At 40.9% G+C, this 26,266-nt stretch overlaps 1 protein-coding gene across 1 annotated transcript in view; it reads right to left on the reverse strand.

Moving 5' to 3' along the window:
* LOC124786574 (transmembrane protein 120 homolog) overlaps nt 1-26,266 on the reverse strand; it is an 82,811-nt gene that overhangs the window by 38,622 nt on the left and 17,923 nt on the right. The window contains exons 3-5 of the mRNA XM_047254275.1: nt 19,333-19,509; nt 17,779-17,871; nt 9,678-9,895 (exon numbers count right to left, since the gene is read on the reverse strand). Coding sequence (XP_047110231.1) covers nt 9,678-9,895; nt 17,779-17,871; nt 19,333-19,509 — 488 coding nt within the window. The remainder of the gene's footprint in view (nt 1-9,677; nt 9,896-17,778; nt 17,872-19,332; nt 19,510-26,266) is intronic.

Genomic DNA, 26,266 nt, shown 5'->3' on the forward strand with positions numbered 1-26,266 from the left:
TGGACAGGTGGAGGTCAACGTCAAGGAAAGTGGCACGGGATTTGGAGTAGGACCAGGTGAAACTGATGGAACCAAAGGAGTTGAGGTTGGAGAGGAAATTCTGGAGTTCTTCTTCACTGTGAGTCCAGATCATGAAGATGTCATCAATAAATCTGTACCAAACTTTGGGTTGGCAGACTTGGGTAACCAAGAAGGCTTCCTCTAAGCGACCCATGAATAGGTTGGCGTACGAGGGGGCCATCCTGGTGCCCATGGCTGTTCCCTTTAATTGTTGGTATGTCTGGCCCTCAAAAGTGAAGAAGTTGTGGGTCAGGATGAAGCTGGCTAAGGTGATGAGGAAAGAGGTTTTAGGTAGGGTGGGAGGTGCTCGGCGTGAAAGGAAATGCTTCAATCTCCGCTAATTTCAAGTTGCCGCCACTCATACCTCACCTGTCTTTCAACAACTTCTTTGCCTCTACACTTCTGCCTCGACTGACATCTCTGCCCAAACTCTTTGTCTTTAAATATGTCTGCTTGTGTCTGCATGTGTGGATGGATATGTGCGTGTGTGCGAGTGCATACCTGTCCTTTTTTCCCTCTAAGGTAAGTATTTCCACTCCCGGGATTGGAATGACTCCTTACCCTCTCCCTTAAAACCCACTTCCTTTCGTCTTCCCCTCTCCTTCCCTCTTTCCTGATGAGGCAACAGTTTGTTGCGAAAGCTTGAATTTTGTGTGTATGTTTGTGTTTGTTTGTGTGTCTATCGACCTGCCAGCGCTTTTGTTCGGTAAGTCACCTCATCTATGTTTTTTATATATAATTTTTCCCACGTGGAATGTTTCCTTCCATTATATTGATATCATTAATTTGAATCCAACAATCACGTTTGTTATTGTCACTGTTGCATTTCGAAATCTTTTCTGTCGTCTTATTTTCCTCGTTCTGTTTTTGCCAGTAGTTTCACTTTGTATTCACCTTCTCCTTTTTACCGTAATCTGCTATACTATTTTATCCCGCCTATATATATACTCAATAATACGTAACCCACTTCCAAACCATAACCAAACAAATTTTTTTGCCGCTTTCAGCACTACCGCCGCTATAATATCCACCGTTTCTAGTTCACAAACAGCTCCTTTCACCTTTTAAACAACCATTTCGGCCAGTTCTAATAACTTTCGCTTTATTTCCATTTCCATTTTTCCCACATCACTGATCATTTTTAGCCGCTTCCCACAGGTTTTAACACCATTATTTCTTCGTCAGACAATTGTTAGCCTCATTTTCATAATCTGCCACCACAATACCACTCCTTTTAATATACTACACGCAGTTTTTTCGAAATTTTCCCGAATTTCTCCGTCCTTTAACGTGTTTTGGCGGCAACACAACCAACTAACCTTTATGCACATCGTTGTCTACCAACCCAAGTCCAACATAGCCCAGCTGTAACCAACACCTTTTCGCCTTTTTTCATTCCAGATCTCCAGTTTCTTTCCGGTTCACCTTTATCTCTCCCCATATATTTTTATTTTCATTTTCATTTCACCTCATGTTACACTTTCCACCTTCTAATACCATGTCACCCTCACAACACCCCCACAATGACCCCATTAAGTTTTATTTACATTCCCTCCGCAAACATGCCTTCGCCCTAGCCAGATTACGCTTGCATATTTTATTTTCTCAGGCTTGTCTGACATTTGGCATTACCCCCAAAGGCCTCACACTCAAAGTTCCCATCTCTGGCTGCAACCCTTCCTTCCATCAGTCCCTATACCAGTTCCAAACTGAACAATCCATTGCCCTCACCCACCTAATCCTTCACCTACACATCAACTCAGCCAATGAACACACCCATCAACTCCTATCCTTAATAAAAGTCCTTAATCTTTCCTCACCCACATCCACACCGGCTGTTCAGAGCATCCTCCTACAGGCCAACCGTAAATTAGAACAGCATGCCACCCTCCACCTCAAAAAACTATCCAATCTCCTGGTTTCCCACCTCCGGAAAGGCAACTCACTCACCCTTCACAACCTTTCCAGCAAACCTCAACCTCCTCTCATTGCACACAAAGCCAGTCTCTCCCATCTACTCAATCTCCCACTTCCAGCTCCACTCCCTCCAAAACCTCAAAATTCCGATCAACACAATCTGGGACCACAACACCCTAAATCAGTAGTTAACCTTTCCTCCAAACCTCTCTCCCAATCCGAAACCTCTGTCCTATCCAAAGGCCTCACCTTCAGCCCCACTCCCAAATTCAACCAAACAGCCCTCGTCAAAGATTTACTGTCCTACACTCGTACTCTCTGCTGGAAGTATCACTTTGCCACGAAGAAAAATGATCCTAATCCTACTCCTAATGATCCGACTCCTCAAGACACCATCCAAATTGAACCCTGCTTGGAACAGTTCCGTCCTCCGTCACAGCGGGACCCACCTCCTCTTCCTCAAAATCACCCTCTCCAAACCTTCCAGGAATTTCTGACTTCCAGCCTTGCATCTCAATCCTTCTTAAAAAACCTTAATCCTACACCCAACATCACCACTGCTGAAGCCCAGGCTATCCGTGATCTGAAGGCTGACCGATCCATCGTCATTCTTCCGGCGGACAAGGGTTCCACGACCGTGGTACTTGATCGTCGGGAGTATGTGGCTGAGGGACTGCGTCAGCTTTCAGACAACACCACATACAAAGTTTGCCAAGGTAACCCCATTCCCGATGTCCAGGCGGAGCTTCAAGGAATCCTCAGAACCTTAGGCCCCCTGCAAAACCTTTCACCTGACTCCATCAACCTCCTGACCCCACCGACACCCTGCACCCCTACCTTCTACCTTCTTCCTAAAATCCACAAACCCAATCATCCCGGCCGCCCCATTGTAGCTGGTTACCAAGCCCCCACAGAGCGTATCTCTGCCTACGTAGATCAACACCTTCAACCCATTACATGCAGTCTCCCATCCTTCATCAAGGACACCAACCACTTCCTTGAACGCCTGGAATCCTTACCCAATCTGTTACCCCCGGAAACCATCCTTGTAACCATTGATGCCACGTCCTTATACACAAATACTCCGCACGTCCAGGGCCTCGCTGCGATGGAGCATTTCCTTTCACGCCAAGCACCTGCCACCCTACCTAAAACCTCTTTCCTCATCACCTTAGCCAGCTTCATCCTGACCCACAACTTCTTCACTTTTGAGGGCCAGACATACCAACAATTAAAGGGAACAGCCATGGGCACCAGGATGGCCCCCTCGTACGCCAACCTATTCATGGGTCGCTTAGAGGAAGCCTTCTTGGTTACCCAAGTCTGCCAACCCAAAGTTTGGTACAGATTTATTGATGACATCTTCATGATCTGGACTCACAGTGAAGAAGAACTCCAGAATTTCCTCTCCAACCTCAACTCCTTTGGTTCCATCAGTTTCACCTGGTCCTACTCCAAATCCCATGCCACTTTCCTTGACGTTGACCTCCACCTGTCCAATGGCCAACTTCACACGTCCGTCCACATCAAACCCACCAACAAGCAACAGTACCTCCATTATGACAGCTGCCACCCATTCCACATCAAACGGTCCCTTCCCTACAGCCTAGGTCTTTGTGGCAAACGAATCTGCTCCAGTCCGGAATCCCTGAATCATTACACCAACAACCTGAAAACAGCTTTCGCATCCCGCAACTACCCTCCCGACCTGGTACAGAAGCAAATAACCAGAGCCACTTCCTCGTCCCCTCAAACCCAGAATCCCCCACAGAAGAACCACAAAAGTGCCCCACTTGTGACAGGATACTTTCCGGGACTGGACCAGACTCTGAATGTGGCTCTCCAGCAGGGATACGACTTCCTCAAATCCTGCCCTGAAATGAGATCCATCCTTCATGAAATCCTCCCCACTCCGCCAAGAGTGTCTTTCCGCCGTCCACCTAACCTTCGTAACCTGTTAGTTCATCCCTATGAAATCCCCAAACCACCTTCCCTACCCTCTGGCTCCTATCCTTGTAACCGCCCCCGATGCAAAACCTGTCCCATGCACCCTCCCACCACCACCTACTCCAGTCCTGTAACCCGGAAGGTGTACACGATCAGAGGCAGAGCCACGTGTGAAAGCACCCACGTGATTTACCAACTGACCTGCCTACACTGTAATGCATTCTATGTGGGAATGACCAGCAACAAACTGTCCATTCGCATGAATGGACACAGGCAGACAGTGTTTGTTGGTAATGAGGATCACCCTGTGGCTAAACATGCCTTGGTGCACAGCCAGCACATCTTGGCACAGTGTTACACCGTCCGGGTTATCTGGATACTTCCCACCAACACCAACCTATCCGAACTCCGGAGATGGGAACTTGCCCTTCAGTATATCCTCTCTTCTCGTCATCCGCCAGGCCTCAATTTCCGCTAATTTCAAGTTGCCGCCACTCATACCTCACCTGTCTTTCAACAACTTCTTTGCCTCTACACTTCTGCCTCGACTGACATCTCTGCCCAAACTCTTTGTCTTTAAATATGTCTGCTTGTGTCTGCATGTGTGGATGGATATGTGCGTGTGTGCGAGTGTATACCTGTCCTTTTTTCCCCCTAAGGTAAGTCTTTCCGCTCCCGGGATTGGAATGACTCCTTACCCTCTCCCTTAAAACCCACTTCCTTTCGTCTTCCCCTCTCCTTCCCTCTTTCCTGATGAGGCAACAGTTTGTTGCGAAAGCTTGAATTTTGTGTGTATGTTTGTGTTTGTTTGTGTGTCTATCGACCTGCCAGCGCTTTTGTTCGGTAAGTCACCTCATCTTTGTTTTTTATATATAATTTTTCCCACGTGGAATGTTTCCTTCCATTATATTAAAAATTCAGTCTTTTTTTTTCTTTTTTTTCTAAGGGCAGTGGAGTGCAACTGATATCAATGTAAAATAAAGCCATTGGTTGTTAGATTTTGAGGAGGGGACCAAACAGCATGGTGATCAGTCCTATCAGATGAGGGAAGGATGGGGAATGAAATCAATTGTGCCCTTTCAAAGCAAACATCCCAGCACTTGCCTGAAGTGATTCAGGGAAATCACAGAAAACATAAATCAGGATGGCCGGACGCGTGTTTGAACCGTCTTCCTTCCAAATGTGAGTCCAGTGTGCTAACCACTGCACCATCTCACTCAGTAACAAAGGTATGTTAAGAATTCTGCACACATCAAATATCATTGCTGTGAAACCCTCCTCGTTTCACAGACAATTACACTGTACCAGAGTCTATGTGTGTATTTCTTATGACCACATCCCCAAGTGTATTACAGCTTGAATGTGAAATAACTGTGATGCTCTCAGTATGTCTAGCATTTGCTTTTATAATACCACACTAACGGTGCATGTAGTCGTTTTCGCTCTGGTTAGGATAATCTTATATGCAATATCTCTCTTCATTTTAGAAAATTCTCGCATTTCAATCATTTTTGCCTACATCAAAACCCAGTATATTTAGATGATACAAACAGAATCCTGAACATGTTATGAATAAAATATATTAACATGTATTGCTGTAGCAAGTTTTTTGGGACCTAAAAATTTGTATTTGTGACAAACATGCATAGGGATGCAAGTTCCAGCTCAAACTCAGAAATCACCCAATAAATGCCTTTTGTATTGATTTGTATCAAGACTAGTGATTTTAAAAGTGACTTCTACCCCATCTACAAGAGATCTTAAGGCGTGGTCCCCCTTTCCTGTTCCATTCAAGAATGGCAATGGGAAGCATGACTTGATGAAACACTTGTGTGGCAAATTTCTCTTATTTTCTCAATGTGATCATTTCACGAGACACATGCAGGAGAAAGTATTATGTTGTCTGACTTCTTGGAACATGTACTCTCTAAACTTCAACAGTGAACCTGTCCATGATGTATAATGCCTCTTTGTAGTGTGTGCCACTGGAATTTGTTGAGCACCTCCATAATGGTCCCATGTCAACTGACAAGACATGCCATTCTTTGCTGAAGCTTCTCCATCTCTTCTGTAAAACCAGCTTGGTAACATTCCCAGACTGAGGAACAATATTCAAGAATCAGTCTAACAAGTGTTTCATAAGCCACTTCCTTCATGGATGACAAATTTCTTAAGATTGTCCTAATGAATCTCAGTCTGGCAGTAGCTTTTCCTACTATTTGTTTTATGTGGTCTTTCAACTTAAGATCACTCTGGGTGATTATCCCTACATATATTACAGTAGTTACTGTCTCCATTGATCTGTTACCAACACTGTACTTTGCTGCCAGTAGTGAATCTCTTCACCTGTTCCTGGGCAATACGTTACATTTATTCATGTTCAGGGTCAACAGCCCATCCTCTGCAGGTCTTCTCCATTTCAATTGTCTTCTGGGACTGCAACCTTCCTACGGACAACAGCATCATTCACAAACAGCTTCAAGGAGCATAGGACATTATCCCCTAGATCATCAATACAAATTGTAAATAGACACACTCCTACAACACTCCCTTACGGTACAAATCTGGTTTGATACTTGGTAAGCTGGTATTTCGTTTACTAAACAATGGTGCAGAGCTGTATCAAGCCCCTTTCAGGGATTTTGATATAGTTTCATTAGCTGCAAATAAGAATCACCTTTTCAGTTACCAACACTGTGCAATATATGACCAAGGCCAATTTGAAAAAAGAAAGTGTAATATACTGCTTGTAAAATAATATGTGCACCTGTGCACAAATAAAGCAATGTATCAGAGTGCTCTAAGCTATGATCTGGTGCCATGTCAATTGTTGGATAGCTGGATGATCCCTACAACATACATATCACACATATTATAAGAGTCAGCTGAGAGACCTGGCATTGTAAGAGAAAGAAACTATTTGGTTCTGTCTATACAGTTGTCTAGTAAGTGTCACGTAATTGCAAGTGCATACGAAAGAGCCGGCCGAAGTGGCCGTGCGGTTAAAGGCGCTGCAGTCTGGAACCGCAAGACCTCTACGGTCGCAGGTTCGAATCCTGCCTCGGGCATGGATGTTTGTGATGTCCTTAGGTTAGTTAGGTTTAACTAGTTCTAAGTTCTAGGGGACTAATGACTTCAGCAGTTGAGTCCCATAGTGCTCAGAGCCATTTGAACTATTTTTGCATACGAAATGGATCAGTAGTATGCTAGTCAAAGCTTATATGCTACAGAATAAGTGTGTTCCGCAAACTTTGTATCTGACAAACTGCTTTACCTAAAGTACAATCATATGGGCTATTTAGCAAAATTTGCAACTTGACTGAAGATTTTTTTTTGGTAAGGAGGATGCAGAATGTTATCTTGGACAGAGAGTCATCAACAGATGCAGAAATAACTTCAGATGTGCCCCAGGGAAGTTTGTTGGGACCATTTCTGTTCATTTTGTAATATTAAAGACTTTGCAGATAATATTAAGAGCAACCTCGAACTTTTCACATACGATGCAGTCATCTATAAATCAGTACTGTTTGAAAAAAGCTGCACAAACATTCAGTCAGCTCTTGATAAGATTTCAAAGTGGTCCAAAGATTGGCAACTTGCTTTAAATGTTCAGAAATGTAAAACTGTGCACTGTACAAAACGAAAAAATGTAGTATCCTATGACTACATCATCAATGAGTCACTACTGGAATCTGTCAACTCTTACAAATACTTGGGATATGAAATGGAAGGATCACGTAGGCTCCTTTGCAGGTAACGCAGATGGCAGATTTCCAGGCAGGGAAATGCTATCAGTCTTCAAAGCAGACTGCTTACATAACATATCCCAGAATATTGCTCAAGCATGTGGAAGACAAATCACATAGGACTAGTGGAGTATATTTGACATGTATGAAAGGCAGGCAGCACAGATGGTCACAGGTCTGTTTGGTCCATAAGAGAGCATCAGTGAGATGCTGAAAAACTGACCTCACAAATTCTTGAAGACAGACACAAACTACCCCATGAAATGATTGGTTTGTGGGGCACTCAACTGTGCAGTCATCAGCACCCTTACGAAGACCCAAACTATACACAGTCCAATCTAGCCACTTTCACGTATGATGATGAAATGATGAGAACACAAACACACTGTTCCCGAGCAGAGAAAGTCACCAACTGAGCTGGGAACCAAACATGGGACCCAATCTCTAAGTGAAGAAACTAAGAGTATACTTCAATTCCCCACTTATCACTCCCATAGCGCTCACAAGAATGAGAATACACCAGCTACAGCATGAACTGACATTAAAGCACCAATTCTTTGTGCTCTCCATATATGAATGGAACAAGAAGCAGCCCTGATAACTTGTTCGACAGGAAGTACACTCCACCATGTACTTCATACTGATTTGCAGAGTATGGACGTAGATGTAAATGCAGAGGTAAAGGAAGAATGTTGAGGAATATCTTAAAGTGGAGAAGCACACTTCATGGTTGAGAAAGTAATGCTGCTTCTTAACAGATATAATCATCAGTTGCTGAAAGCTTGAACGGCCTAAAAAGACGAAAAGAAGACCAAGATCAACTTGGAAAAAGAACTGTTTAAGTTACTGCAACAGATCACAGATCAAAAAGCTGGGGAATTGCATTAAAGGTGTGGCTTTCTGAACACTTGTATGCATAGTTACCACATTGAAGGACTGTGCGAGAAAGCTTGCCAGGCTAGAGATTAGGCTATATGTTCGAAATAGCAAAAATATATTTTTAGTGAATAATAACAAAATGATCATATTATCTGCAGTCATTAAGCAGATACTGTACTGCAGAATCAATTCTTCTATTCACTGTTTGTAATAATTCTATAATTTCATAACAGGGATTATCTGAGCAATGCGCATTTAAAAAAAAAAATCAAGAACATGCATTTCTACACATATTACATCATGGTATTTAGCTTATACTACCCCGAACATTTTTCATGAGCTTTTACAAAATTGAGAAATTCAGAAAACAGTAGTATAAAATTATGGCATACATGTTTCCTACCAGCAATTCACATTTTTTATCCAATTTTTCACACACATATCATGGTAACTCGCCATGTAAGGTCTGCAGCAACGTTGTATCTTAAAAGTGGTCAAGAACTGCATATTCCAGGTGTAAAATTGGCATAAACCACAGTCTATAAAAAAAGTGGACTTACTTTTCATGCATATATAAAAACCATTTGCAAGTTGCTAGTCTTGATTTTGATTTAATTCATCTTGTAGAAAATCTGTCGTGGAAAATAGTTTCCATTGTCTGATATGTTTTTTTACTGATTATAATATCTCAAGAGTGACTTGTTCCAAAAAATATAGATATCAAAAATAAATTTTGAGTGTCTGAACAAATACATTACTAGTCATGCTTAATATATCAATGGCCCTCAAAATTAAACATGGTAATCTAATTTTACTCCCAAAACCAAACTTCAGACACGTAATAGAATAAATGAAATAACACAGCAATGTTAAAAAATTCTGAAAATTCTCCGACCATGTGATACGTCAATACCCAGTTTTATAAGCGGGCACAAGCTATGCAGGACGCCACTCATTATTAACATAACATGGAAAAGCAACAATTAGTATCGAAACATATATGAAACATGCAATAATTATAAAAGAAGGAAATGAATAACCCATTAGAAATAGAGTACATATTCAATTTAATGTAAGATTGTTACTAAAATGTTTAGGTAGGTGGATAATAAAGGGCAAGTTTCTTACTAATGTATACATTGAACCACATGAATTGCGTTCGGAACTGATACCAAGCACTGTTGTTAGGCCATATCAAGAGAATAGCTGCTTCAACCGTTGAGATAAAGTGGTGTAGTCGCCACCATCCTTTGATGCGGGATCCATTAACTTTCAATATACTTTCTCTTATAGTCAGAGTACAGTAGTACCAAACCAACAGGAAAAGCAAACAAAGCTCCAAAACCCTGAAAAAGAATGATGTTAAAGTAAATGTGTCTGCACATCTCAGTCTGTAGAAAAAATACTAGTTACAAATGCAATATAGGAAAATTGTCACTTTTATTACGTATAAAACAAAGTGTTATGAATAGATTGGCTAACTGCTGAATTTATTCATTAGTTAATTTTTCTAGGAATTACTTAAGATTAAATGTTACCAATATCTCCCCCCCCCCCTCCCCGCCCCCCCCCCCTCTCTCTCTCTCTCTCTCTCTCTCTCTCTCTCTCTCTCAACTGATGAGCAGAACAATGTGATGAATGGATTCAAAGTGTGGAAAACTGGATTGGTGGGGGGAGTTAAAATACATAAACTCTAAAATGTCGCCTAGCATTTCGAAGATCATTAATTTCATGTGCTTCTGCACGATATAGAATAAAGTAGAGTATGTGGCAGCTGCATGCAGATTATATAATTGTGTTCAGAGTGTGCCAGATGTCTTGCACTAAAATGCATAAAGTCTTGTTTCATTCACAGCTGCTCTGATGGAGCAGCAATAAAAGCAACTGTTTCCAGGTATACTTAACAGTCATACATTGAAAAAGCAGCACAAAATTTGCAAATTTAACACTAAATGCTATGCTTCATATTGACAGTGGCAAACATCCTTGTTTCTCAGAAATTCCCAGAAAAATTGACATCAAGAGTGTCATTTTGGGGCCAGTCGAGGAGCTTGTCGCAGTTTACAGGAAAAATTCTTTTCCTACTCGATTCAAATTGCTGCAGTACATCTACATTGGTTCTTTCCAATTTGTTTCAGAGTCCACACTCCACAGGAAATTTTATCACTGCAATATTTGTAACAAAATTGTATTTGAGTTTGTTGTTTAATTTTGCCTATAAAGCTGCCAGTTACAGCGAGCAAAGAGATCAACATTTGTACGTACAGGGTTGGGTAATTGCAATGTGATCATGAAAGTTACACTTCTGCCTGTATGTGAATGTTTGCATAACATCATATATTTTGGAAAGCCTTCTTTAAATATTTTAATTACAAGAAAATGATTCTTTTCATTGGGATTACCCATATGTTGAATCAGAATGAGTATAGAGGTACAAAAGAACCCTGGTTTCGTATTTATCATCTACATAAATGGTGTAACATTATTAGCCATACTTCCCAATATTACAATCCTCATATATGCCATTATGACTTCATGACATGAAGAATATTTATGGGGAACCACAGACATTTAATGGCTTGCAAAGTTCATGTAGTTTAAACCAACTGACAGTCAGGAGAAATGTTCCGAATGCCACACAATTTGGCCAAGCTGTGTGGGTTGTGGCAGGAATGGTTGGACTTTGATGACATACAATCAGAATTTTTTTTCATTGAAGTCACAGCAGTTTTCAGCTGTTATCAAGTTTCAGTGAGATGTTACATTAGTAAGATCTGATTCTTCTGCCAATGAGTTCATAGTTTTGTTGTGTGTGCTTGAGCGTGCGTGCGCGGGGAGTTGGGAAGGAGGGGGGTAGGAGGTGGAGCAAGGAAAAATATGTGTTACATACGTAATAGAAAAGTTAAGGTTATGGAATCTTCAACAATAATATAACTACTTCTGTACTGTAACTTTACATTCCCACTACCCTGTCTCGCATAACATTAAGTTGTATCTTGGTAACTCATATTTCCAAGTTATATTAAATCAAGCTACAAACTGTGTAAATGCAACAGTGCTAGAATATAATCGGAATCTAACGATGCTAAGCAAACAGAGACAACATGCAAAAAAGCTAACAAAAACTAAGTTTTAGAACAAAAGATACTTTTAAGTGGCAAAGGTGGGGAAAGGGTTCTGGAGGATATGAGACTATTCGAACGTTATCAAATGAATCCTAACAAACTGCACAGGATCAATAAAACAAAATGCACAGAGGGTAGGGAAGGTGAGATCGGAACATCTGAGAAACTGAATGGCAGGCTTCAATCTTAGTCACAGATAAGGAAAGTGAAGACAAAGAACAGAGAAAGCCAGGTGAGAAAAGTGGTCAAAAAAAAAAAAGGAGCAAATACAGGAGTTACTTCCACTACCATGTTTTCCGCTTAGAATGAAAAATAAATAAATTGAAAACATAAGAAAATAAATCTGCACGTGTACTAGATTAATATTGTTATTGTGATATGTCGAAGAATCTGACATATACAGGGTGAGTCACCTAACATTACCGCTGGATGTATTTCGTAAACCACATCAAATACTGACGAATCTATTCCACAGACCGAACACAAGGAGAGGGGCTAGTGTAATTGGTTAATACAAACCATAAAAAATGCATGGAAGTATGTTTTTTAACACAAACCTACGTTTTTTTTAAATGGAACCCCGTTAGTTTTGTTAGCACATCTGAACATATAAACAAACACGTAATCAGTGCCGTTTGTTGCATTGTAAAACGTTAATTACATCCGGAGATATTGTAACCTAAAGTTGACGCTTGAGTACCACTCCTCCGCTGTTCGATCGTGTGTATCGGAGAGCACCGAATTACGTAGGGATCCAAAGGGAACTGTGATGGACCTTAGGTATAGAAGAGACTGGAACAGCACATTACGTCCACATGCTAACACCTTTTTATTGGTCTTTTTCACTGACGCACATGTACATTACCATGAGGGGTGAGCTACACGTACACACACAGTTTCCGTTTTCAATTACGGAGTGGAATAGAGTGTGTCCCGACACGTCAGGTCAATAGATGTTCAATGTGGTGGCCATCATTTGCTGCACACAATTGCAATCTCTGGCGTAATGAATGTCGTACACGCCGCAGTACATCTGGTGTAATGTCGCCGCAGGCTGCCACAATACGTTGTTTCATATCCTCTGGGGTTGTAGGCACATCATGGTACACATTCTCCTTTAACGTACCCCACAGAAAGAAGTCCAGAGGTGTAAGATCAGGAGAACGGGCTGGCCATTTTATGGGTCCTCCATGTCCTATGAAACGCCCGTCGAACATCCTGTCATGGGTCAGCCTAGTATTAATTGCGGAATTTGCAGGTGCACCATCATGCTGATACCACATACGTCGACGCGTTTCCAGTGGGACATTTTCGAGCAACGTTGGCAGATCATTCTGTAGAAACACGATGTATGTTGCAGCTGTTTGGGCCCCTGCAATGAAGTGAGGACCAATGAGGTGGTCGCCAATGATTCCGCACCATACATTTACAGTCCACGGTCGCTGTCGCTCTATCTGTCTGAGCCAGCGAGGACTGTCCACGGACCAGTAATGCATGTTCCGTAGATTCACTGCCCCGTGGTTTGTGAAACCTGCTTCATCGGTAAACAGGTAGAACTGCAACACATTCTCTGTTAATGCCCATCGACAGAATTGCACTCTATGATTAAAGTCATCAGCATGTAATTGCTGATGTAGCGACACATGAAACGGGTGAAAGCGGTGACGATGCAGTGTGCGCATGACACTACTTTGACTCAGTCCACCGGCTCTCGCAATGTCCCGTGTACTCATGTGTGAGTTCATGGCAAAAGCAGCTAACACACCAACTGCACCCGCTTCTCCTGTGACGGGCCTGTTACGGACCCGTTTGCGTGCTACGACCATACCTGTTGCATACAGTTGGCGGTAGATGCAATGTGCGGCACGTTGGATGCTCTCTGTCCGGGTACCGTTCTGCATACACCCTGCAGGCTTCAGCTGCATTTCGTCGACACTCGCCATAGAAGAGTATCATCTCCGCCTTTTCAGAGTTCGAATACACCATGGTCACAGTTCCTAAAACACTACACTATCACAGACGTCTGGTAACATGGTGTACTACAGTTGGTCTGCGTGCAGTGACGAATGCAGAATAACAATAGCAGCAAGCGCTACATGCGGACACTGCGACAGCTAGACCAAACCACAACAGTGCACTACAGCCACACTCGTAAACACGGTCGTCATCGCAAACATGTCCCTGCAGATGCTGCTCGCCGACAGTAGCCCGTGTTTGTTACAACATGCAACTGAACGTCCGAGGTTTCAAGCGTCAACTTTAGGTTACAATATCTCCGGATGTAATTAACATTTTACAATGTAACAAACGGCACTGATTACCTATTTGTTTATATGTTCAGATGTTCTAGCAAAACTAACGGGGTTCCATTTAAAAAACGTAGGTTTGTGTTAAAAAACATACTTCCGTGCATTTTTGTATGGTTTGTATTAAACAATTACACTATAGTTGAATTCTTTTATCTTGGCGGCTCGCGCATGCCCCCCCAGACGCGGGAGATTGCTGCATTGCCCGTTGCACACGACGCACGCGCCAATAGAAGCAGCCCCATAGTATAGCATAGTTCGCAAGCTTACGTTTAGGGGGGAGCGCGTAGTTCATGAAGTAAAGCCACCACGGCCGCATTAACCCTTTCGCTGCTACAAAGACGTGCTCCCTGCATTCCGCGCTGTGCACGATTTTGTCACTGCAATGCTCGCCTGTGCAGACACATCGTGTTCCGACTGCTTTGACACTCTTATCAATCGATTCCACAAAAACTATTTGGCCCAAAAATTAGATTTTTACACATCTTCTTGACTGATACCTTCCCCCCATAAATTTTGAAGAGTTTGCAGAGGTAAAAGTCCTTAGAGTATACTTTCCGTATGGTCGATTTTAGTTGCCACAATGTTGAGAATGAAATGTGGACAAGATACCTAAATTTCATATAAAATTTACTGCATAACAATAGCTCATTTAAGTACCACATAGGTGTCGTATGTAATATTGGAAATATTCCGTCTTTCGCGACTGTAACAAAAGTTTTATTTACACTGAGCACGTTTGGCTTTATTTTAAAGCACTTCAATCAATCAATCAAAAGGAAGTAGACAAAATACATTAAACAAAACTGTGGGCTTACAAAAACATTAGGACTTGAATATACCGTCTATCAGTGAAGTGCTCTGAGCTATGTCAAATATAATTTTTGTGTGTGGCACACACAAACATCATTTATTTGCTAAAACACTGATCTGCCAACACAAACATTGAATATTGTGTTACCACAACACAAAACTACGAAAGGTGACTTGGCAATGGAGGAGACAAAATACTGTCCACTGAAGATGCTTCAAAAGAGAGAAACGCGTCTGGTCTAAATAAGCCCCTTATTACAGTTGCAGAAGAGGAATATATTTCAGTACCATTGGTAAAACTGCGACAAAAACAAGAAAGAGAACATGAGTACCATTGTGTATGTGCCATACCTTTCCTTGATTGAAGTGCTTTAAAATAAAGCCAAACGCGTCCGGTGTAAATAATACTTTTATTACAGTCGCGAAAGACGGAATATTTCTCAATATTACATTCGACACCTATGTCGTACTTAAATTAACTGAGATATTGTTATACAGTAAATTTTATATGAAATTTAGGTATCTTGTCCACATTTCAGTCTCAACATTGCGGCAATTAAAATCGACCATACGGAAAGTATACGCCATGGACTTCTACCTCTGCAAACTCTTCAAAATTTCGTGCAATGGTTTACTACATTTAATGCTGCATAATAACTGCGTTTAACATCGAAACAAAATTAAGTCATTTATGGGGAGAAGGTATCAGTCAAGAAGATGTGTAAAAATCAAATTTTTGGGCCAAATAGTTTTTGTGAAATCGAATGATAAGTGTGTCAAAGCAGTGGGAACACCATGTGTCTGCACAGGCGAGCAGTGTAGTGATGACAAAATCGCGCACAGCGCGGAATGCGGCGAGCACGTGTCTGCAGCAGCGAAAGGGTTAATGAAGAGACAAAGCATTATAAATTTCAAAAAATTGCATTCAAACGAATATAATTAGTGAAGTAGGGCACTTCGATATTGTTTTTAGTAATGAAAATATTAAGCACCGCACAAGGTTTGAACTCATAACCTTTCGCGTAGCAGCCCAACACCTTATCTGTTACACTAACACACCTCGTCTGACTATGTAACGCCATGAGAAATATAACAGGTCACGTAAAACACTGTTGGTATGACTATGAATTACTCACGCTTCGCCGAAGTACAATAGGAAATAAACAATTACCGCTGTTCTTTATTGCAAAAAAGCGGTTCGTGAGAGTGATACAAACACCTTTCCTTGCTATCGCCTGAATTAGGAGTCTTATTGCTTGTTTGGTTTAATTAATTAATAGAATATGAAGCAATTGGTATAAAGAATGCTTTTTCCAAACTTTCTATAAAAGAATGTCTGCTATCAAGACATTGCTTTTGTTCTATTACTTTATTTATGACTGAACGTTTCTAAAACTGAAGACACTTGTCCATGCTCTGCACTGCAGTCGAGATGTGGCAACGTCGTTCTCTGTTCATTGGCTGACTGTGTTTTGTGACGTCAGATGCGCAGAACGAACCTAAACTCGGCCGCCAACATAAATGACGCGCACTTTAGCCCCTCTCCTCACGTTCAGTCTGTGGAATCCGTTTGTCAGTATTTGATGTGGTTTACGAAATACATCCAGCGGTAACGTTAGGTGACTCACCCTGTATATGAAGTCAGATTCTTCGACATATCAAAACAACAATATTAACCTAGTACACATGCAGATTTATTTTAATTAATCACACATAAGAGCTAAAAATTCACTCTAAAACAGTGTGTGTGTGTGTGTGTGTGTGTGTGTGTGTGTGTTGTCTACCCATACCCATTTAGCCTGTTATTTTAATATCAATCATGGCACACACTGATCATCCTTCCAATCTTGGCCAAACCCTTAATCCCTTCTCAAACTATTTCCTCGGATACGGTTAAACAATATGGAAAGCTTTAATTTAATGCCTGAGCAAAACTAACAATGTTAAATAGACAGCAGTATTGCAGTAGCAAAAGAAGAGAAAGAAGGAAATCAGTTATGTCTTTATTGAAGAAATTAAGTTAGCACCTGTGTTAAATGACATAGAAAATCACATTGAATCAGGTTTGTCAGAAGGAAATCTGACCACCACACCACTGGTGTAAGTGTGCAGTTTTGTAGCCACATTGCCTCATCTTGGTTGATAAATTGAGACTGATCCATGCTGGAAAGGGTTCTTTGTTATTTGCCCACTAACAACAGTATTCACTAACTTTGATGCTTCTTCCTGTCTCCAGTAACTTACATCTTCAATATAGGAAGCCCAAACCAATCCCAAGTGCCAGGTTCTGACCAACCACTTGGACACAATTAAACAGATCCCTTTCAATTGTTTTCTACTTTTCTCAGCCCTTCCCCTCAATTCTGAAATCATCCTCCCTTTCTCTTTTTGGTTTCTTGCTCTTTACTCAATTTTTTACTAGAATTGTTTTCTCATTCTTGTCCCCTACCTTTGATACATGAAACATATTCACAATTTTTGGATACAATTATATCCAGCTGTACCATTTAATAGAAACACACAAAAATGTGCACCTGGATTTCCAGCTTACTGCAAGCAGTTTCCTTAATTACTTCAGCATCTGAGCATGCCTCCAGGACTGATCCAAACTCCATTATGTCTTAGTATCCCTGCAGCACAGATCGGTTCTGGAGGCATGCTCGGATAGCTGAAGTAGTTAAGATGACTGCTCGTGAGAAGCAGGAAATATGGGTTCGAGCACACATTATCATGCGTTTCTAGTAAATGGTATAGCTAGTGCATAGCCACATTCGCAAATTGTGAATACATTTCGTGTTTTTAATATGGCTGTAGAGTGTCAGCAGTGTCTGTTCCTTCAGATATGCATGCATTTTTGAAGGATAACTGCATCGAACTACAGACACGATAAAATGCACACAATGCAATAACCTTATCTTCGACTTTGGCTCTTCTGCCTGCCACTTCTTACTTCTACACAAACTGAAAATGAAACTCAATACTCACCTGAAATTAACTAGCAGGTTCAGAACAGCGAGAACAAATCCAATAATACTTAACACCAGTTTGAATTTTTCATATTCATCTTTGTATCTAAACCTGAAAAAGAACAACATAGTAATAAATTTAAAAAATCCCAGATTTAAAGTCAGCAGTTAATATTAACAATAACCATTAAAAAGGGGAAGTATCACCTTACCAGCAGCCAAAACAGCTAATGATGTGGCAAATAAAAACACAATTTCTGCATTTAAAAAGAGTTAGCTAATACAGAAAATATGGAAGAATAAGAAAGATATACATCTGTAAATGCAGTGAACTTTCATTCCAAGGCCTGGATTAAATGATAGCAACAAACAATCGGAAATTCAATTGCTGTGACATTACTAATGAGTGACCTGCAACCAAAAATGACGATTTTTGCTCAACAAATACAAAATGACTTCTTGTAAATCAGTGTTCCCTCACAACATAATTACTGTCAGGACTTAACTAATGAACTGTAGCAAGAATGGTTCAGTACCTCCTGCAGCAGCCATGCTACAATGTACAGTTGAATCAGTGTTTGGCCACTGTCATGCAAATATCTGATACCAGCAGAAGGAAGCAATTCTTAGTCTTTTTGGTAAATTACCTGCTACATTCCTTTTATTGTGTTGTAATGGCTGGCTGTGTAGATTGTCACTCCCTTGGTGACATAATTAGGCAGAAGCTCCCAAAAGGCCGTTACCAAAGATATTTTCTTTATGAATGTAACTGTTTCTGTATTTCTTCAACAATGGATACAGAGCATCTTTTCTTAATGAGAAACAATGCACCCTTGTTACATCCCCTATAATGATTTCAAAAAAGTATGGCATTGCTTCATTTAACCACTTTAACAGACAATCATCTGATGATGACAAGCAGGTACACCTCAGAATTATTGAAGTTGCAGTAAAACCACCCAATGCAGAGCTTCAGTAACAAACCATTAATTGTTATGAAACTGAACATCTATCCTACATTGGAAGGTGCAAATCTACATTTGTTTAGACAATATTTTGGATCCAAAACGGTTAACTGGTTATGGTCCAGACATGGGAGCACCAGAATCTCTTGGAACAAGATGTCAAAGCATTTTACAAAATTTTGGCCACAGTGTAACATCCAATCTCTAAATCAGGTTGTAAAAGAACTATACAAAAAAAGCATGCTTTATGGGAAAGGCTATTCACATATCCTTGTACCAATCTGGAGGATGGGGAAATCATTGCAATTTCAAATCTGAAAAATTTTGGTCAGGATATAAACGTGCCTCCCTAGATTAAAAACCTAGAAATCCGATATCAAGGCACACGACTTCACAAGTAATTATTGCTTAATTACCTTTCCCTTAACTGACTCTCTCAGCAATAAGAACAATGATGCACTGATCTTGATCCTGTCCTACAGTTGCATATAATTTCATTCATTTCATAGTAACGAAAAATTATTTATTAACAAGAAGTGCTGCTAAAAACTATTACATTTAGTTAACAACGGATCAGTAAAATTTATTACGATGAAATTTTGTCATACTTGTCATTTTTGTTGAGAATGGAAACATTCACACTTCCCACAATAATTCTCAAATAGAGACCATTCGGCTTTGGTAAACATTGCTCTATTTCATTTAAATTAACCTCTCTCCGCTGCAAGTCTTTATCCAGGTCCGAAACAGTCTTCACATCTTTCTCCTCAGCTCTTTTTCTTAATCTGAAAAAGTAAGATTATTAAGAAAAGAATTTTTAACATCCCATAATAAATGTAGGATATTATAATTAAATTACTCATTGAAGGTACAGTAGTACACAGACTCATTAAAAAATTCAAATTTCTGTTACAGAAACATGAGGAGTAGATTTATAATTGCCACAACAACACAAACTCAAAAGACAATTCAAGTATTTAACATCTTAATTTTAGAGTGCAATCATGTTAAAAATAATGTAACTATATTTGTTATGTAACATAGCATGTTTGTGAAGTGATACAACGATTAAAGCTGAACACTTGCTCCACAAATAGTAAAAAAAAATTAATTTTTTTTAAGCTTACACTGGGAGTGTGAGAAAATTGTGTCCAATCAAGTTTAAGACAATTCCCCACTCAGAATTTTGACAGAAATGCAATGGAAATCCATCTGGATGCCACAAAACAAGGAAATTATTAATACTCTCTGGTACCTTGTCAGACTGTGATGAAAATAGTGAAAAATCCTAATTTCTAATGAATGCTTATTGTTGGTGCACAATTAACTGGATACAGTACTGGATAGTGCACGTGGGTTACATATATTTAAACAAAGCTGCTTGTAATGGAAAGGTAATCAACCAACAAGACTGAACAGATACCAATCCCTCAAAACCAGAAGAACGTTGTCAAACAGAATAGTCAAGCTATTGCAACCATTTTCATCAACATTTAATTAGCATCTCATTTCACAGTGAATGACTGGATATAAGAAAAAGGTCTTTCCAATTTGTGTATCACATGTCACATCTCTTTGTGATGTGAACTTTAATGTTTTCTGTTACGCTGAAAGTTCAGTGGGAGGAGGAGGAGGAGGAGGAGGAGGAGGAGATGGTTTAAGGCCCTCAACTGCAGAGTTTTCCATTGTCCTTCCCAATGAAACATACATCGGTTAACTTGTATTGTTTTACCTTTTCCGAGTTGGAACAATGTCACAAAACAGAGGTGAGGAACAATGTAATAAAGGCAAGGAACAATGTCAATGGTAGTACTGATTCTGGTGCGTATGTAGCTGTCATAAAATATTTGCAAGCAAATAGCATCCATAGAAAGCAAATTTTATAGTATACATTAAATCTTCCATGGTAACAACACGAACTGAAGTGGTTAGCAGAAGGAAGTGCTAACCCCCAATTTCGTAAAGATTAGTCTGATCACAGTATCTTTGCATTTTCGAATTCATCACATGCTGATAACAAGCAGTTCTATATGCATTGCTGGAAAGTGGTGTGGTGGTGGTGGTTAGTGTTTAACGTCCCGTCGACAACGAGGTCATTAGAGACGGAGCGCAAGCTCGGGTTAGGGAAGGATTGGGAAGGAAATCGGCCGTGCCCTTTCAAAGGAACCATCCCGGCATTTGCCTGAAACGATTTAGGGAAATCACAGAAAACCTAAATCAGGATGGCCGGAGACGGGATTGAACCGTCGTCCTCCCGAATGCGAGTCCAGTGTGCTAACCACTGCGCCACCTCGCTCGGTAAAGTGGTGTCTACTTTTCAAATTATTTTATCTTGTATTATGTTCTTTCCTTTGAATTAAACCAAACACATAACATACAACTACTGAATATGCTGTTGTGGTTTAGCACTTTACTTGCCAACCCCTTCAGTTTACCAAATTAGTGTACAACTGTAGACATGTGTTTTAATACATGAAAGATATTCAACAATATTCATATCACATTATGCAGTCCTGGACTTAACAAGGTGGAGGAGACCTGTATCTCTACCTCAGATACCCTCCAATGCACTAACTAAAATACAGTTGGCTGTTTTTCAGCAAAGATGATTCTGTGAACAAAGAAGGAATGGAAGGTGGGGCATCATAATTTTACTTGTGGCAGTCCCAGCACCCCATACTCCCAGATCATACATCAGAAAACATCAGTGAGGGATTTACCAGGTACTTTGGCCAACTACCTGCAGTAAGATTGCCAGTATCTACAATTAGGCAGTGACCTGGCCAGACTGCAGTTTAAAGTTCAACTCTGTACATAATTACGCAAATATCATCTACACTTATTTGAACCCCACAAATGATGAACCCAATGTAACTGGAACATGTAACCTCAGACAATTATCAGCCAGCCCAACAAACTCACCTGAATTTCAACGCCCGATTCATGACTCAAATTTGGCACATCAGCAGCACTGAATACATGAGTCGTGGTGCACTGCTGTGAGTTGGCACCATATCTCAAGATCTGAAAGAGCTGGCAGTGGCACAACTGAAGGTTTGCTTAAAGAACTATCAGCCCTTCAATTATGGCACGTGCCACATCCAGAAACCAATGCAGGAGCCACATGCTCGCCCAGGCCATGTACTGGAATCGCTATGTCACTGCATATTCAAGTCCTTGCATGGACTGAGTCTTACAAGCTCTGCATTATGAGGGCACTGGTGACAAAACACTGAATTGCCTGGCATGTAAAATGGCTTGCTCATGGACCCCAAGAGTGCGTCTGAGTTGCAAAACAATATGTTATGTACAAGTACCACTCTAAAAATTGCTACTCACGACATGTTCTGCACACCTAAATGTGGTTAACATTATCTCACCACTTTTTCCTACAACTTCTGCTATTGTCCGACAGAGACTGACAAGATCACGAGATGGCCAGAAGTTATAATCTCAGGAAGTGGAATTTGTGGCCCACACCTTTACTTTGACCTGGATAGCACATTTTGGCTGCCCAGAACAGGTTACATCCAATGAAAGGTGCCAATGACAGGGACAGGTGTTCTGTACCGTGACACACATGCACACTCTATCACACAGCTTTTAATTTTGTGGTAGAATGTATCTGTTGTTCACTTAAGGCAGCAAATCTGTTCCTTGCGACTTTATCTTCAACACAACTAGCACTGCCCAGACTGCGCAGTGTCTTGAAGAAGAAATGTAAAGCATCTAAGGCAAAGCTCTTGAATGATAAGCTTTTGCAGTTGCTGGGAGAGTTCCTTCTTCCATCTGTAACACACCCCTACACAACACTTGGATTCATAATATAATTCCGGAAGAAGATGGGAAAGTTACAATCAGTATCTTCACAGATCCACCTACAATGTAACACAGTTATTTGTGTCAAGGTCTGTTTCATTAAACTTCAGAGCCATCTTACTAATACCTGTAGCCGACTGAAGAATGGGATTAAAGGACACTGACTTCAGTTAAAAGGGGGAAAGAAAGTAATTTCCATCAATCTATATAAACCAGCCAATCTAATCTCCGAAGGCACAGCAAAACTGTCGGCCGTTACTGGATTGGCTCACGAACAACCCCACCCCCAGCAACTTAGGCGGAATTAACAAATCATTCAGTCGAGGATCATACTGTACCAGAGGAACAACTGTGGAAAAACAACGCAGATGATGAGAAAAATTCCACCTGGACCCAGGGTCAATTTCATAAACTAACAATTATTGTTTGTTTCTCCCTGCAGGGGAAGTTTTATAGTGGGCCGAGTACCCCACACTTGCATGGCAGAGAACTGGCAACATTGGTGCATCTTCCAGGCACTGCAACAGACTACCAGTAGTAAGAACTACAGTGACGGTGTACACAATGAAAGATTATCATAACACAAAGTGTTCAAAGTCATAAGTGTTGTAATGCACGTTAATAGTGTTAGCGTGACCATAAGCATGAGAACTTCCTTGGTTGCTATGTTGTATCTACAGATATCGCTTACTCGTGTTAAATGTCAGGAATAAATTTCTTGTTTAAGACCCAACATTTATTGGTGATCCTAACATATTAGTTGGATAGAACTGGATACAATGTGATTAGTAAGAAAAAACAGCGCCACGCGATGTCACCAAGACTCAACCACGCTGTCTGATTAGTTTAAGCAACTGTGCCGACTACAGCATTTGCACTGCAGTGTGAATGTGTAACAGCCACACCACATATTTCCTATGTGATTTACAAAGAACACTATACTTGACAACGGCAGCACCAACAGCCGCAGATGAGGAGCCAATGAGCATAGTAGTAAGCTGCATTGCACTTCCATTCTGGCAACAAAATATGGTGGTTTTGTCCACACAGTTGGAGAGCCAGTTTGTGTTGGCACATTATTGCCAACAAGACCAAATACAGTTGTGTCATCACAGCACGTAACGAAGAGACGGTCACTGAAGCACAAGACCTTTTAGCTACATTATCAGCTACAGAATAGTACAAAGCGCATAAAAATGCACTGATCAACAGTGTGCTGCTGTCAGAAACCAAGAGATCAGAGAAGATACTGCAGACAGAAGAGCATGGTAACTGCACACAGTCGCAGTTGCTACATTGTCCTTTAACACTGGTGAATAGTGCAATCAGTGATGACATTGTGAGAAACATTTGGTTGCCGCACCCGCTATCAGATATGCAAAAGACACTCACAGTGTGAATGGGAGAATTAGATGCACTTGCGCAGACAGCTGACTGCATTGTTGGACTGTATTCATTAGAGTGTCGCGGCCGTCAGCCCACAACCAGACACCACCACCATGATGACATTTACAGCACTTCAAGCACAGCTACTTAACTTTCTACAGAAGTTGTAGCTTTGCAGGCAAGTACCAGCTGATGATGACACTATCACAGAACAAGGAGTCACAGTCACTTGGCATCAGCTACCAAATTATGCTGGTACCAAGGCTGGTTTGGGACAGAAGGAAGGAAAGAAAGAAAACATGCCATGCAAAATGGGAAAAGGGGGTGGAAAGTCAGTAATGACCGCGAGTGATTCTCTAGATAACAGCCATCAGTGTTTTGTTACCAAATGATACGTGAAACAACCGTTTTTGATGGACACAGGAGCAGATGTGTTGGTTTATCTGGCCACCTGCCTGCCTCACCATAGTCTGACGATTATCATCTGTTTGCTGCCAATGGCTCCATCATTCAAGGCGTGTGGATGGGTAACATTAGCCCTCGATCTGGATCTCTGGCATAAATTTGAAGGGCAATTCATAGTTGGCAATGTGGTGCATCTAACACTAGGAGCATATTTCTCATCATTTTATGGGCTGCTCCCAGATCTTTCACACCGCCATCTTTCTGGACATTAAGACCAGCCTAAGCAGCCCGGGTTGATTTCCTCATAATGACTGTGCTGCAGTATGAACAGTAACAAGAGATCTGCCATATATTACGCATCTTAGGCCATTTCCAGAAATTAAGGGACAGTCACCCACACTTGCTTTAGTGCAAAATAATACAGGGTGTCCATAAAGTCCCTTTATAACTTCAAAATTTTATTACAATGGCAGTTGTTGAAATATTTTAACAAAATTTCTTTTATTGTAATCACTGTTTACTGAAGTTTTTATATATACTAAAATTTTGTGTTTCAGATACTCCATTGATGGAAGGAACCGAACCTCTATAAAATGGCAACTCCTCAAGAGAAGGCACAATGTGTGTCTTGGTTTATTGAGACAAAATCGGATGTTCACACTCAACGAAACTTCAGAACGAAGTATGGAAGATATCCACCATCCCGTCCTTCAATCCATTCATGGCACAAAAAATTTATGGAGACAGGGACAGTGTTGGATAAAGGGAGGAGCGGGCGAACAAGAAAATCCGAGGAAAACATTGATCACATTTTAAACGTCTTCACTCGTTCACCTACGAAGTCTATACACACTGCTGCCAGACAGTTGCAACTACAACGTTCAACTGTGCTTAAGGTCCTCCACAAGAACTTACAGTTGTATGCTTACAAAGTGCAACTGTTACAGACAATGGAGCCAAATGACAAGCCAAAACAGATAGAGATTGCACTCAACATGTTGGAATGCCTTTCGGAGGATGAAGCATTCCTCAAGTGAGTTTGTTTCAGTGACAAGGCAACTTTTCATGTTTCTCGGGCATTAAACAGACACAATGTGAGAATCTGGGGAGCTGAACACCCGCATGTGACTAGGGAGCTCTACCGGGATAGTCCAAAAGTGAACGTGTGGTGTAACTGAATAGTTGGTGCATTTTTCTTCAACGAGTCAACAATTACTGCACATTTTTACCTAGACCTTCTGAACAAATATGTAGCACCACAATTGATTGACTTACAACCAATTATCATTTTCCAGCAAGATAGTGCACCACCACATTGGGGACTGCATGTTCGACGGATCCTCAATGAAACATTTCCAGGCAGAAGGATTGGGAGGGATGGACCAATTCCTTGGCCACCGCATTCGCCAGATATCACTCCCTTGGACTTTTTTTATGGAGGTATGTAAAAGATATAATGTATCCCCCACAGATACGGGACACTGCTGACTTGAAGCAAAGGATTTGTAATGCCATTGCCACCATTGATGACACTACGCTAAAGCGAACATTGCAAGAAATCTAGTACCGTCTAGATGTGCTTCATGCAACTAAAGGTGCTTATATAGAGGTCTATTAAACACTGTCAAAAAACTTTTACAATAAAAGAAATGTTAAAATATTTCAACAACTGCCATTGTAATAAAATTTTGAAGTTATTAAGGGACTTTATGGACACCCTATACAGTGCACCACATACTGACACCACCGGGGTCACCGATTCACGTGCGACCACAACGTTTGCAATCCAAAAAGTTCGAAGCAACTAAACAAAAGTTTGACTTCATCCTGCCACAGGGAATCTGCAAACCATGTAGAAGCAGCTGGGATTTGCCATTTAATTTAGTGCCAAAGGAAACTAATGGATGGTACCCCAGCAGCAATTACCGTCAA

This window comes from Schistocerca piceifrons, chromosome 1 (assembly GCF_021461385.2).
Source record: "Schistocerca piceifrons isolate TAMUIC-IGC-003096 chromosome 1, iqSchPice1.1, whole genome shotgun sequence".
NCBI lineage: Eukaryota > Metazoa > Arthropoda > Insecta > Orthoptera > Acrididae > Schistocerca > Schistocerca piceifrons.